This window comes from Erythrolamprus reginae, chromosome 9, assembly GCF_031021105.1.
Source record: "Erythrolamprus reginae isolate rEryReg1 chromosome 9, rEryReg1.hap1, whole genome shotgun sequence".
Taxonomy (NCBI): Eukaryota; Metazoa; Chordata; class Lepidosauria; order Squamata; family Dipsadidae; genus Erythrolamprus; species Erythrolamprus reginae.
In genome coordinates this window covers 40,377,163-40,393,015 of record NC_091958.1, presented here as the reverse complement: position 1 = coordinate 40,393,015, position 15,853 = coordinate 40,377,163, and the positions used below count along the sequence as shown (strand labels likewise).

General features: G+C 44.3%; 1 protein-coding gene across 2 annotated transcripts in view; it reads right to left on the bottom strand.

The window, feature by feature from the left end:
• LOC139172124 (protein kinase C beta type-like) overlaps positions 1–15,853 on the bottom strand; it is a 45,123-nt gene that overhangs the window by 3,038 nt on the left and 26,232 nt on the right. The window contains exons 6-9 of one of the 2 annotated variants that reach the window (XM_070760903.1): positions 12,353–12,509; positions 10,957–11,091; positions 6,207–6,303; positions 3,143–3,515 (exon numbers count right to left, since the gene is read on the bottom strand). In XM_070760903.1, the coding sequence (XP_070617004.1) occupies positions 3,492–3,515; positions 6,207–6,303; positions 10,957–11,091; positions 12,353–12,509 (413 nt within the window). In that variant the 3' untranslated portion in view covers positions 3,143–3,491. Of the gene's footprint in view, positions 1–3,142; positions 3,516–6,206; positions 6,304–10,956; positions 11,092–12,352; positions 12,510–15,853 lie in introns of those variants that run through there. The other variant, XM_070760904.1, reaches the window with a different exon arrangement.

The window sequence follows — 15,853 nt, the reverse complement described above, 5'->3', positions numbered from 1 at the left end:
TGAGCTAGCTGTTTATCTCCACTGAATTCCCTTCTAAAGCAATTTAAAAGTAGAACATGTTGCAAAGAGATGCTTTACAACAAACCAAAGGGGTCAAATATATATAAGAAAGAGATGAAAACAAAGAAGCAACAGTGGAGAAGAGAAAGGTGGGCTGGATGCAGTAATGGGCAGACAACATTTTTACTGCCACACTGTGGGCGTGGCTTATTTTGTGGGTGTGGCTTAATGGTCATGTGACTGGGTAGGAGTGGTTTGCCGGCCATGTGATCAGGTGGGAGTGGCTTCAATGATCATCATCGTTCAAGTGAACTGTTAAGTCCTCGTCTTACAACCTTCCCAGTGTCGCTCGCTGGCGTGACAATTTGCTTCATGTTTCCCGCGCTCTCCTCCCTGGGTTGCTCCCCCTGCCTAAGGCTGGGTAGCTAGGTGAACGGGTGCTGCCAGAAGCATAAATGCTGCCAGTGCTGCTTCCACCCACACTTTCTGCTTGCACATCAGGTGGGAGGTGGCCGCGTGAGGCTGGAGGGGAGCCGGGCAGGAGAGAGGGAAGCTCGTCCGAGGCCAGGAAGGAGGAAAGAGGAAAAAAGCAAGGAGCACAGACGCAGCAGCTGCAGCCGGGGAAAAAAGAAGAGCCGAGCCGAGACCAGTAATCCAGGAAGTGACAGCTGCCGATCAACTGGAGCTGTGCATGTATCTTCATTTCCGCCTGTGGAACTGTGTTCCACCCTGTCCTGCCTGCTGCCCACCCCTTGCTGGAGGTGTATACTTTGTCTGTTAAATAAATGTCTGACTCTAAATACTGTAACTCTATAATTATCTCATTTGGAAGGTGCTCCAACAAGGCCCCTGGTTTGTGCCGGGTGTGAAGACTTTTAAAAAGGAGGGAGGACTTCAACTGCTCCAACAGCTACGTAGTTTTATGCATTTTTGTCTTGTCCTTTTTACAGAATTACCTTATTGATTGAATGCATTTGGAAAAAGAATTTAATGGATTTTTATTTCTGCCTCCTTGTTATGAGGTTTTTAAAAAAAATATTTGTGTCAATGTCGTCTGAGCAGTACATCACGTATCAGATATTAATACAATCGAAGGAGTCCAGAAATACTTCACAGGAAGAATCCTTCACTCCTCCTCACGTAACAAATTACCCTACTCCTCCAGACTTCAAATACTAAATCTAGAAAATTTACAGCTACGTCGTCTCCGAACTGATTTAACTGTTGTTCATAAAATCATACATCATAATGTACTCCGTCAATGACTACTTCACCTTTAACAACAACACAAGAGCACGTAATAGATACAAACTGAATGTAAATAGCTCTAAACTTGACTGCAGAAAATACGATTTCAGCAATAGAGTGGTCACCGCCTGGAACTCATTACCTGACTCTGTTGTTGCTTCCCCCAACCTCAAAATCTTCAACCTTACATTATCTACAATTGACATCTCCCCTTTTCTAAGAGGTCTGTAAGTGCATGAGTGCACTTATGTGCCTAATGTCCCTGTCCTACTGTCTTATTATCCTTTCTACGTTCTACTTATTGTTGTGATTCCGTCTGAGGCCCCTCAGGGAACAGCTGATCCTCTGCCGGCTTCCTGCTCAGAGGGGGAGGATGAGGAACAGGAGGTTCAGGCAGACGGGGAGGAGGAATCTCAGGCTGAGGGAGAGGGAGGACAGCCAGAGTCCCCCGAGGGGGAGCTCTCCCCAGCAAGCAGCCTGGATTCCTTAGATGAAAATGCACAAGCAATCATCGATCTCCGGCAGAGAAGAGCAACACAACGAAGGGGACAATTAGCCAGGTACTTTCAGCATTAAAGAGGCAACAGCTGGGTTTGGGTGTGGTGCTCTCTGGAAAGGCTGAAAAGGCAGACCCACCCTTCCTGGCTTGTGGAGTATTATCTTTGGGAGTCCTGGGACCTGGCTGTGATCTTTGGCGTCTTGGAATTCTGGTTTGTGACTTTGAATACTGAAACCTTGGGGGAAAAAGGTGTGGGTCTTATTCTCTACAGTGGTGGGTGTGCCAGCAAGAAGTCTGCTGTATTGTCTGGCCATCAGGACTCTGCTGTGAAGTCTCATAGCCTGCCTGTTGGGAAGAACAGGTTTTTCTCTGTGTTTATTTTTCAAACTATAAAGTGCTTTTGCTTTTACCAGCGTGTCTGGCTGCTTTTTCCAGTTGGTGTTGAAGTCTGGGGGCACCCAGACAGAACACTTATGTTATGTTAATATGTACTATAATACTATAGTACTTGTTTGACAAATAAAATAAATAAAATAAATATATCTATCAGAGGTGGGCTGCTAAGTTGGAACGGTGACCTGTGTTTGCCCCCATGGCTCTGAGTGCTAGTGGAGTCCAGCACAATTACGCTACTGCACCTGGGCAGGTAGCAAAATCGCGCACGGACATGCAGGGGCGCCCACAGGCTGGTTGTCACACCGTAGCCGAGAAGCCCAGGGTCGCCTTGGCCAAATTTCATCCACAAGTTGGATGATAGGGAGAACCCAAAGATCCCCCCCCACCTGCCAGTGGTGTCTGCATTGAGTGAGCCTGTTGCTCTCGTTGCCTGTGGATTTGCTCTCACTCCAGCCATTTCAATTTATCTCCTGCCTTATAAATTTAGCAAATCCTGTCGACCAAACAATGTCGGCTGGTGGGATCTAGGGGAAGAGCCTTTTCTGTGGGGGCCCCGGCCCTCCGGAGATTCGCACTGCCCCCACCCTCCTCGCCTTCCGGAAGGCTTTAAAAACTCATCTTTGCCACCAGGCCTGGGGTTCCTTAGATCTTCCCCCCTGACCAATGAATGCTTTAGTTTGATTGTTGAATGAATGATATTAATGATATTTTAATAAGAATTTTAAAGACTGTTTTTTAACGTATTAATTGGATTGCTATTCTTCTTGTTTTTCTGTATATGCCGTGAGCTGCTCCAAGTCCTTGGAGAGGGATGGCATACAAATCCCAATCCCAATCCGTCCGTCCGTCCGTCCGTCAATCAATCAATCAATCAATCAATCAATCAATCAATCAACCAACCAATCAATCAATCCTTTGCTGTTACTTCGAATGACCTTCTTGAGCTCACTGTTAACTGCCCAGTCGGTGAATCCAGAAAAAGAAATTCCTGGGACATTATTTTAACAAGAGTGTAAAATTTTATTGGATAAACCATATTGGTAGAAAAGAAGTGAAACCAGTCCTGGGTTTCCTTTGCAAAAGAAAGCGTAGTTAATTCCATCTTTTCCCTACGGGCCCCCTGCAGTCCAATATGTCCACCAATCACTTCTGTCCATTTTGTTATGGGAAACAGCCAGCCGCCTCGGGACATCTGCCTGGTGAGTCTTTGAGGTGGAAGCAATGTCTCACGGAAGCTGACGGAGGCTTGAATGCCATTTCTCCCTCCCTTGCATTTCATCCAACGCCCCCCCTCCCCCCCCGTTATTGTCAAGCTGCGAGCGAAGTAAAGTGTAGGTGAAAATGCAGGTCAGTTTTGACATGTTGAACACATCTGAAATAATAATAAACATACATACACATTATTACTTTTATTATTACAGCTGAATCTTGGAAACCAAGACTTACGAAGAGAGACTGAGGGAACTGGGCATGGATAGCCTAGAGAAAAGGAGGGCCAGAGCGGGCATGATAGCAGTCTACAGGTATACGAGGGGATGTCACAGAGAGGAGGGGATCACTTTATTCTTCAGAGGGCCGAATGAGGAACAACGGCTGGAAGCTGACCAAGGAGAGATTCAACATGGAGATAAGGAGGAACTTCCTGACGGTCAGAGCGATCAACCAATGGAACAACCTACCAGCGGACGTTGTGAGCTCCAACGCTCTGGACATTTTTAAGAGAAGATTGAACTGCCACTTGACTGGCGTACTATAGGGTTCCTGTTTGGGTAGGGGGTTGAACTCGATGGCCTTCATGGTCCCTTTCAACTCTAACAATAAATAAATAACCATCTCTTGGCTGTGGCTAGGGGGATCTTTGCCTGGTGTATCAGTTACGGCCCTATTTGGACCAGGAGGCCTTGCACTATCACTCAGGCCCTCATCACCTCCCGTCTTGATTATTGCAATGCGTTCTACATGGGGCTGCCCTTGATGAGTCTGTCATCTGCACCTCTATAACTGTCTGGTTTGGTGCTGCAACCCAACAGGACCGACACAGGCTTCAGAGCAGAATCAGAACTGCAGAAAAAAACATGGCTGCCAACCTGCCTTCCATTGAGGACTTGTAGACTGCACGAGTCAAAAAGAGGGCGGGGAAAATATTGACTGACCCCTCGCATCCTGGACACAAACTGTTTCAACTCCCACCCTAGCACTGCCCACCAAGACAACTAGACACAAGAACATCTTTTCCCCGAACGCCATGACTCTACTAAACAAATAATTCCCTCAACACTGTCAGACTTTTTACTAAATCTGCACTTCTATTTCTACTAGTTTTTCTCATCATTCTTATCATCCTTTTCCTCCCGCTTAGGACTGTATGATTGTAACTTGTTGCTTGTATCTTAAGATTTTTATTAATATTGATGGTTTCTTCATTGCTTATTTGATCCCTATGACAATCGTTAAGTGTTGTACCACATGATTCTTGACAAATGTATCTTTTTCTTTTATGTACGCTGAGAGCATCTGCACCAAGACAAATTCCTTGTGTGTCCAATCACACTTGGCTAATAAAGAATTCTATTCTATTCTATTCTATTCCTATTCTATTCGACTGCAGATAGTCCAGAATGCAGCCACGTGAGTTATTATGGGTGTGCCTCGGTACACTCATATAACATCTATGATCCACGAGCTGCATTGGCTACAAATTAGTCCCCGGTCACAATTCAAGGTGTTTGTTATTACCAATGATGGGCTACCAAAATTTTTACTACCACACTGTGGCCGTGGCTTATGCATTTTGTTTCAACATCTTTCAGTGCAAATTGGGTGCTGTGGGGTGGAGCTCCAAATTTTGCTAGCGGAACTGCGTTCCTGGCCGTTCCCGTAGGAGCCCATCACTGGTTATTATCTATAAAGCCCTACATGGCTCAGGGCCTGACTATTTACCAGACCACCTCCTGCCACATGCCTCCCAGAGGCCTATTAGATTGCACAGAATCGGCCTCCTCCAAGCCCCTAAACAATGTAGGTTGGCGGAGCCGCAGTGCAGGGCCTTTTCTGTTGCCGCCCCGGCTCTATGGAGCCAACTCCCCGCTGATGTTCGCATTGCTCCCACTCTACTGGCTTTTCGAGAAACTGTTAAAACCTGGCTTTGCCGACAGGCCTGGGGGCCGTGAAGTTAACACCAGACGTGCCCAAATAATGTTTGTTTGGTATGGATGTTTGTAAGATTGATTTGGGCTTTTTTTAAATGGGTTGCTAGGATTACGAGGTTTTACCTATTATTGTTATTCAACTTCCTTTTATTGTATTATTGTATTGGTTTTATTTTTTATTTTAATGGGTTGTTAGGATTAGTCCCTTTTTTTAAGCCTCAAAGTTTTGGATTTTTTTGGTTCCCCTCCCCTTCTTCCTTCTTTTTTTGGTTCCCCTCCCCTTCTTCCTTCTGCAGTGACTGTCCTCCTCCTCTTCTTCCTCCTCCTCCTCCCACCCAAATTCCGAACTTTTATTTCTTCCCTAATGGTTTTGCACACATTATTTGCTTTTACATTGATTCCTATGGGAAAAAATGCTTCTACTAACAAACTTTTCTACTTAAGAACCTGGTCACAGAACAAATTATGTTCTCAAGTAGAGGTACCACTGTACTACAGCCATGCTGGGTACCCAGACATAAGGCAATGCTATGGGAATTAGCTGTTTCCCAGAGTGAGGGCAGGAGGGAAAAAGCTGTCTCTCTGCCTGGTTATCTTGGCCCGCAATGCCCTGTAGCATCCTCCTGTGGGGAGGAGTAGAGATAGTTGAGGTCCATTTTCTGAGGTCCCTAGATATTTTCCCAGCCCTCCTTCTGACCAGGGCAATAGACACTCTGAACTATTCAGATGTTTGCCCTCTTAGTGCCAAGGACTCAACGGCCACATAGTCCCTGATGTGCTCCTCCTGGTGTGGCCGGGCATCTCCCAGAGCCCAGGGCTAACCTGAGTTAACCTCTTGTATCCGCTGCTTGGCGAGGGCCCCAAGAGGAGGCTTCAAGGGTCAGCTTCCCGAGAGCCAAGGGATGGCATCTCACCTCAAACCTCTGCCGGAACTCTTCATTGCCTTCTTCGCCTTCAGCGGGGACAGGAACGTTGAAGTATTCTCCCTCTTCCTGGCTCAAGAGCTTAAACCTGGGGAGAGGAAAGAGCAGTGGTCAAAGGAGGTGGGTCCTCTTCTTCCTTTTAAGTCAGGGGTCCTCCAATTTGGCAACTTTAATAATGATAATAATTAATAATAATTTATTAGATTTGTATGCCGCCCCTCTCCGCAGACAACAATAATAATAACAATGTGATAAAGTAACAAATCTTATATTTAAAAGAAATCATCTAAAACCCCATCAATTAAAAAAAAAAACATACAACACAAGCATACCATATATAAAACTATATAAGCCCTGGGGGGAGATGTCTCAATTCCCCCATGCTTGGCGACATAGGTGGGTCTTAAGCAATTTACGAAAGACAAGGAGGGTGGGGGCAGTTCTGATTTCCGGGGGGAGTTGATTCCAGAGGGCCGGGGCTGCCACAGAGAAGGCTCTTCCCCTGGGTTCCGCCAGATGACATTGTTTAGTCCAGTGATTTTCAACCTTTTTTGAGCCGCGGCACATTTTTTACATTTACGAAACCCTGGGGCACATTGAGCGGGGGGGGGGGGGCTAAAAAAAGTTTGGACAAAAGAATTCTCTCTCTCTCTTCCTCCCTTTCGCTCTATTTCTCTGTCCCTCCCTCTTTCTCTCTCTCTCATCCCTCTTTCTTTCTCTTCCTTCCTTCCGTTCTTTTTTTGCTCTCTTTCTCTCTCCGTCCCTACCTCCCTCTATGTCTTTCTCTCTCTCTTTCCTTCCCTCCCTCTCTTTCTCTCTCTCTCGCTTTCTCTCTCTCTCTAGCTCTCTCTTTCTTTCTCTCTTGCTTTCTTTTTCTTTTTCTTGTTCTCTTTCTCTCTCTCTTGCTTTCTCTCTCTCTTGTTCTCTTTCTCTCTCTCTCGCTCTTTCTCTTGCTTTCTCTCTCTCTTTCTTTCTCCCTCTCTTTCTCTCTCTCTTCCTTTCTTTCTCTCTCTGAGCTTCGCGGCACACCTGACCATGTCTCGCGGCACACTAGTGTGCCACGGCACACTGGTTGAAAAACACTGGTTTAGCCGACGGGATCTGGAGAAGACCAACTCTGTGGGACCTTCTCAGCCACTGGGATTCGTGCAGCCGAAGACAGTCCCGGAGGTATTCTCGTCCGATGCCATGTAGGGCTTTATAGGTCATTACCAACACTTTGAATTGTGACCGGAAACTGGTCGGCAGCCAATGCAAGCCACAGAGTGTTGGAAAGACATGGGTGAACCTAGGTAACCCCACAATAGCTCTCGCGGCAGCATTCTGCACGATCTGAAGTTTCCGAAGTTTAAGACTCATGGATTTCAATCCCCAGAAGTTGTGGGTGCTCCATCACTGGAGGATTTTAATAAGAGACTGGATAGACATTTGTCCAGAATGGGATACGGTCTCCTGCTTGAGCAGGGTGTGATAAGACCACCCGATAAGGGTCCCAGAATATCAGTTTTGTTGGATTTAACTACTCTACTACATGCTTGCGCTGTCTTGTAAACACATCTCTATGGTCAGGTCGCAATTAACTGACCAGTGTGTCACCTCTTGATGACCAAAAGGGGCAGATGCTCTGCAGGCTATATAAACCTCTGCAGAGTAGATGCTCCCCCCTTCTTCTTTCTCTTCTACCTCTTCTACCTTCTTCTGTGTGTGCTCCATTGTCCTCAGCTGAGGACACATGTATGAGATGAAATCCAAAGCCATCCTCACACATGGGACCATCCAGAAGTTATTAACATGGACTGGAATATAAACGTATCTGCCTGCAATCTATCAATTGCATGAATCAACATAATTGTAAGTAAAGATTGTATTTTTTTCATCTTTATGAAGGAGTGGTCATTCATTGCGAACAAATGGGATTCTGAACCACGTGTTATTTCTTGCCATGTTAACTCCGCTGCAAATTAAGCCAGCTGAACTCTGCTAATACAAATAATATTAATAATCATCAAAATACCCAACAAGTTTGAGAGGAGGCGATGGGCCCTGTACGAAACCTCTGTGTATAAGCCATTTGAGTGGAAATGGTTGTGCAAGAATAGAGCTCTATTTGTAATCCGCTGTGCTTTCGCAAAATACTTCATACATATACAGTGTTCCCTCGATTTTCGCGGGTTTGAACTTCGCGAATAGCCTATACCACAGTTTTTCAAAAAATAGTAATTAAAAAATACTTCTTCCTATACCACTGTTTTTCCCACCCGATGACGTCATATGTCATCGCCAAACTAATAATTTTTGCAAATAAATGACAAAATAAATAATTATTGTTAATAAATAATTATGTTTATAAATATCAGGATCACTAAGTGTCTTATTCAATGGTGAGTACCAGTAATAATGGTGAGTAAATGGTTGTTAAGGGAATGTGAAATGGTAATTTAGGGGTTTAAAGTGTTACGGGATGGTTTGTGATACTGTCCATAGCCAAAAATGGTGTATTTACTTCCGCATCTCTACTTCACGGAAATTCGACTTTCGCGGGCGGTCTCGGAACGCAACCCCCGCGAAAATCGAGGGAACACTGTATTGGCAAGTAGATACTTTTAACAGTTATTTTTAATTAAGGAACATGACATATCCGAGAGATGAGGAATTGAAAGGCGATCGTCATATGTGCACGCAAATATATGCTGAATGGACAGTCTGGATGCAGAGTTAACAGTCTGAATGGTGGGAATGGGGAAGTGAAGTAAAAAAAATAGGTCTCGCTGAGGACTGTACAAAAAAAGGGTGTAAATAATGTCCCCCAATCCCCCATCAGGGCCACTGATCTTAGCTGTTCCTTACCGGACCTAGCTATCATCTCTGGACCACATTGCAATGTGTTGCTTGTAAGTTGTTACAACTTCTTTCCATGCTCTCTATTATTCATGAATAAAACTCTGAATCTCAAAGTGAGACCGGTCATTTGTGGTTTGTCTGTGTTTCCTTTTTGCCTGGAAATATTCTTTTAATAAGGGTGTTAGACTAGAAGACCTCCAAGGTCCCTTCCAACTCTGTTATTCCGTAAAAGACAACTTAGGGAATGTCTTCTTGTACTTATGAAATTATTTCTGGACGTTCATTAATTACATTTCCCCCCCAACTCAGCCAGAATTTTAGAAAAGAGGGAGGAACAATTTCTTTAACTTCGTCATCTTGTAAAACCTTCCTATGACCCTTACGGATTGCTCCTCCGCCTCTGAGTTCTGTCCCCCCAAAATCTTTACTTTTCATTTTCTTCATGGAAATGTAGAACCGTAGATTATTTTTCCCCCTTTTAATGATTTTTTGTTCTTTCGGACATCCTTGAACATTGAGCTTTATCAGGAGAGGAATAAATGTTTTTTTCCCCCCAGTGTAATTAAACTGGGGAGGTGCAAGGCAGATCCGAGACCAATTTATCCAGCTTAGCCTAAAAGGCTGCGTGGGTGGAACCGATCAAGCATAGATCAATTCTGTTCCAGGGGTGGAGTTGGATCCTCAGAACCAACGAACAAATCATCCAGACGAACTATCACCTACCCTGACCTAAAAGATTTATAAATCTTACACAGATTGTACAGATTGAAAGGTAAATCAAAAGTATTGCTGTGCTTTCAAATTTTCCAGAAAAGATATTTATGGCTCTTCTTCATCCAAATGATAATACTGTATAGTGTGTTTTCTGACACCGGTTTAAAAAAACCAACACATGCTTCCTGTAGTTGTACTAAGCATTCAGAGGACAGTGATTCCTAATGGTTACAGAGTAGGATATATCAGGGAGAGGACAGATCTTCATGAGGAGCTTGGTGGCATTTAGAGCTTAGATTTGCAAGCCCAGCCGTGGCCAGGGAATGTCGCTTGGTGATGGATTATTATTATTATTTATTAGATTTGTATGCCGCCCCTCTCCGCAGACTCGGGGCAGCTCACAACAATAATAAAACAATGTACAGAGAACAATTCTAATATTTAAAAATATCTAAAACCCATTATTTAAAAGAACATGCAACACAAGCATACCAAGCATAAAACTATATAGGCCTGGGGGACATTATTATTATTATTACTATTATTATTACTATTATTATTATTATTATTATTATTATTAATTAGATTTGTATGCCGCCCCTCTCCGCAGACTCGGGGTGGCTCACAACAGAGATAAAAACAGTATACAATGACAAATCTAATATTAAAAGTCTAAAAAACCCCATTGTTTAAAAATCATACATACAACATACCAGACATAAAACTGCAAAGGCAAGGGGAGATGTCTCAATCCCCCCATGCCTGATGGCAGAGGTGGGTTTTAAGGAGTTTGTGAAAGGCAAGGAGGGTGGGAGCAATCCTAATCTCTGGGAGGAGCTGATTCCAGAGGGTGGGGGCCGCCACAAAGAAGGCTCTTTCCCTGGGTCCCGCCAGACGACATTGATGCGTGTCAGGACAGAAGCAGAATATCCCAAACTCCTCCTTGGGTCAGAAAGGCTCTTGCAAGATGTGCAGCCTAAGTAGACTTAGAGTTTTCCACCCTAATGGTGGCAATTCCTAACCTATTTCACAAATGTCTTTTATTGATTGGCTACCCAACAGCAGCGGGGTTCCCCAAAGAGCTCCAAACACCCCCAGGCAGCTTCCGCCCCCCATTTCTTTTCTCCACCCCCATTTTTATTGAACCAGAGAGCCACCGAAGGCCCAAGAGACAAAGGCACCATACCAGCCATCCACTCCGGCTTTCTGCAGCTCTGAAATGCCAAAGGAGAGAGATCCCATGAAGTCATTCCTGCTGGTCAGATCCCAGTCCCAGATCTCCACCGACAGTCGCCTGCCCTTGTCGGACTCTTTCAACTGGCTGGAAGAAACAGGGGGGGAGGGGAGAGGAGAGATGTTAGGATGCTTCTTTCAGAGGAAGGGGCTGCTCTCAGCAATCTCCCATGCATTTCACCCATCATCATCCATCATTGAGAAGTGGTGGTCTTCAAGAGTAGCCTCTGCCCTTAATGCTGCCTGACATTCTAAACTAGGGGTCTCCAAACTTGGCAACCTGAAGACTTGTGGACTTCCAACACTTCATTGATTTATTCTCGTGAAGGCTAGAATTAAAAATGAAGAAACATTTGCATAACTGGTAGGTTTTTTCCCTTTTTTTCTTATTAGATTAAAACTAGTTGTTGAAGTAAAATCTTAATTTAAAATCTTAATTTTTTAAGATTTGTAAAATCTTTATTTTTTCAATATAAAATTTTAATTCAAAGTGTTGGTCATCACCTATAAAGCCCTTCATGGCACCGGACCAAGGTATCTACGAGACCGCCTTCTGCCGCACGAATCCCAGCGACCGGTTAGGTCCCACAGAGTGGGCCTTTTCCGGGTCCCGTCAACAAAACAATGTCGTTTGGCGGGCCCTAGGGGAAGAGCCTTCTCTGGGGTGGCCCCGGCCCTCTGGAACCAACTCCCCCCGGAGATTAGAATTGCCCCCACCCTCCTCGCCTTTTGTAAGCTCCTTAAAACCCACCTCTGCCGTCAGGCATGGGGGAACTGAGATATTCCTTCCCCCTAGGCCTTTACAATTTATGCATGGTATGTTTGTTTTTATGTATGTTTGGTTTTACAAATAAGGGTTTTTTAACTGTTTTAGTCTTGGATTTACATGCTGTTTTGTACTACTGTTGTTAGCCGCCCCGCATCTACGGAGAGGGGCGTCATACGAATCCAATTAAAATAATAATAATAATAATAATAATAATAATAATAATAATAATAATAATAATACTTATTAGTTTGCATGTTAGATAGATGGAGTAAATATTGCTGAGATGAAAATAGGATTTAGGATGTTTTTATTAAATTATCTATATAAGAAGATTATATGTTAGGCATTGGTGATATATGTGTTTTTATGTATGTTTTTTATGTTGGAGAAAAAAAAATATACCCACATAAAAAGACTTGTGGACTTCAACTCCCAGAATACCCCAGCCAGCAAAGTTTTAAGTGTTGATGCTTGGGGAATTTTGGAAGTTGAAGTCTGCTAAGGCTTAAAGTTGCCATGGTTGGAGACCCCTGCCCCAGAAATCACCCAACCTTCAAATGTTGCATCTATCAATACTCACAAGGTGAAGGTCTCATTCCACTCAGGGTTCAAAGAACTTCTGATGATTTTAGTCTTCTGTTTGCTCTCACTTTTGGGGTCAGGCATGAGTTTGAGTTTCACATATGGGTCTGACAGGCCGTTGAGATCCATCGGAACAAGATTTTTAGCCTCCCGTACTAAAACAGAAAGGAAAAAAAGGCCCTCATTGATGAAAAGGGCAACAATTCTGCCGCACGAATCCCAGCGACCGGTTAGGTCCCACAGAGTTGGCCTTCTCCGGGTCCCGTCGACTAAGCGATGTCGTTTGGCAGGACCCAGGAGAAGAGCCTTCTCTGTGGTGACCCCGACCCTCTGGAACCAGCTCCCCCCAGATATCAGAGTTGCCCCCACTCTCCTTGCCTTTCGGAAGCTCCTTAAAACCCACCTCTGTCGTCAGGCATGGGGGAATTGAAATTTCTCTTCCCCCTAGGCTTATAGAATTTATACATGGTATGTTTGTATGTATGAGTGGTTTTTTAAATTGGGGTTTTTTAGATAGTTTTTAATATTAGATTTGTTTACATTGTCTTTTTATATTGTTGTTAGCTGGCCCGAGTCTTCGGAGAGGGGCGGCATACAAATCTAATCTAATCAATCAATCAATCAATCAATCAATCAATCAATGAATAAATAAATAAATAAACAATGTCCATTCTCTCATGTATCTGCATGCAGGAAAACTCAATACGTGGTGGCATCTCCTGCCACAGGTGAAGTCCATTTAAGTCCTCCAAAAGTAAAAAGTAAATGGCTTATTTGCAGAAGAAATAAATACCCACGGACTGGAGAGTCATTACTTTCTGTGCTGTGTTTGTGGGTATTCAGTACCATGTTAATCTACTCTCCAATTAGCCTGCACGGCATAAATATGAACATAGTAAATGGCTACGAATAAATGGAGAGAGTAGGACAGGGACCATAGACAGGGGGGAACTAACCACAGTTGAGGTAGAGACCAGGATGAGAGAAAGAGCCTCAAAAAATGATTCCATCTGGAGAGCAAGCTTTGTTCTCCTTATGAACGCCTAGAGATCACCAGCATTCAATTGCCTGTTGCTTCAAAGAATTTCCTCATATTTTTCCATATTTTTCCAATAAATGGACCACTTTTCCACTTATTTCTCCTTCAAACCAAAACCAATTTTTTTTTACATTTAATAAAGCTTTATCTGAATGGACTGTGTTGTGGTTAGCTGTGGCCCAGGTCCTGTCCCAAGGACTGTGGATGTGGGGGAGACATCCACATGCTGCAGGCCTGTTTTGCCCCCCGGTGGAATCTGCTGATGAAGGCTCCTCTGACCAAGAAGACATGAGTTACAGAGAGGAGGAGTGTGGCAGACAGCTCAGAAGGAGATCAATTATCTAGCTCCTCCTTGGATTCGGAACAAGAGTTAATGATACAGCCACGCATGCGGAGAGCGATGCATAGGCAACAACAACTGAGAGATGATTATCAAAGAAAATGAGGCCACCTGTGGTTGGGTGGGGCTGTGGTCATTAGTGAGGCTGCTATAAAGAGCAGCCTGGGGGTTTGGCCATTGTGGAGGATTATCTGATCGTTGTGTTTCGTGACTGCTTTCCTGACTTTGACTTTTTGTGTGCTGATTTTTCCCCGCTTTGAAGCTAAACCAGAGCAAAGTGTGTGTCACTTTGTGAAAGAAGAAGGGCTGTGAATTGCCTCACAGCTGCAAGCTAAGTATCTCAGAACTGATAAGGGACTTGTACAAATTACCAGTTTGTTTGGAGAGAAGTGCTCTTTGCTATACAAAAAGAGGGCTTAGTTTAAGTGAATTTTCATTATAAAGAACATTGTTTTGAATTTTCAAATGTGTGTGTGTCTGAAATTGTATCTGTGCATTTTTGGGAGGAGTCTACCAGAGAGCCCGACAGAACAGATTGTACACAGCAAGAATTTTGGGAGTTGAAGTCCACCTTAGTGCATTGAGACACATTGCACTGAACATCAAAATTCCTTGTGTGTGTGGGCACCAGAAGGGAGGCTGCTCTCCAAGGTACTGAAAACAGTTTCCCTACAGAGAGGTCCCTTGCAAATGGCATGTTATGGTTTGTGGTGCCTCTTTATTTTTCCCCAAATAAGTGTTGGAAAATGGGAGTCTCACAGGCCATCATTGAAGGTTTGGGGAGGTTAAAGGTAGAAGTGACTCTGGCCACATTCTTGTTCTTAAGCCCAACCTGAGAGCCTTCAAAGGTTCCCCAACCACAGGCAATAATGCCACCAGATGCCTCCTCTTCAAAGGGCAGAAGGCGAAATGGCATCTCAAAGGATGTCCAGCCCTGGTTTAATTTTAAGTGGGCAAGAATGGATTTGGTGCAAAACAGAGCAATCTGCAGTTTCAAAAACTTCCCATGAAGTTCTCCCACCCCACCCCACTTTCTGGAACCATAACAGAGGGTTTCTTCAGAATTCCAACTGATGTAATTCGGGTCTCCCCATGGCCCCACCCAAAGCAATGGTACTGAATCAACCAGGATACATGGGAAGAGAAACCAGTATCTTGTACTGGCCTGGAAGGAAAACACTCCCCCCCCCCCATTTATTTGACAACAGGAGAGTTTAGACCCAGATTGGACCTTTAAAGAATATTATACCTTTACTGGTCTGTGTTACTGACTGAACAATCACCACCGTCACATATACCTTTACCTAAGAACACATCTACTTATGAACTTTTCTAGATAAGAACGGGGTGTTCAAGATTTTTTTTGCCTCTTCTCAAGAACCATTCCACTTACAAACCCGAGCCTCCGGAACTGTAACCGGAAACGGTGGGGAGAAGCCTCCGTGGGGCCTCTCTAGGAATCTCCTGGGAGGAAACAGGGCCAGAAAAGGTGGGGAGAAGCCTCCGTGGGGCCTCTCTAGGAATCTCCTGGGAGAGAACAGGGCCGGAAAAGGCAGGGAGAAGCCTCTGTGGGGCCTGTCTAGGAATCTCCTGGGAGGAAACAGGGCCTCCACCTTCCCTATGGTTTCCCCAATCGCACACATTATTTGCTTTTACATTGATTCCTATGGGGAAAATTGCTTCTTCTTACAAACTTTTCTACTTAAAAACCTGGTCACGGAATGAATTAAGTTCGTAAGTAGAGGTACCCGACTGTACTCTGTTTGAAGCTTTGATATTCAAACTGCAGAGTCTGCGGAGAGGGACGGCATACAAATCTAATAAATTATTCTTATTAATTATTATATTCCATCACTGGCTGTAAGCCCAGTGTAGAATGCTAACATTAGCAACTGACTCATAGTTGCGATGCTTGGAGTGTTCCAGGGTCACATGATCCCCTTTCGCGATCTTGCGGAAAGCAAAGTCAATGGGGAAGCCAGATTTACTCAACGACCGTGTTCCTAGCTGAACAACTCCGGTGAACAATCTCAACAATCGTGAAATGGGGCAACACTCACTTAGCAAATGATGAAAGCTTCAGCTCAGCCCTGGCCATAAGTTGAGACCCCCTGGTCGTC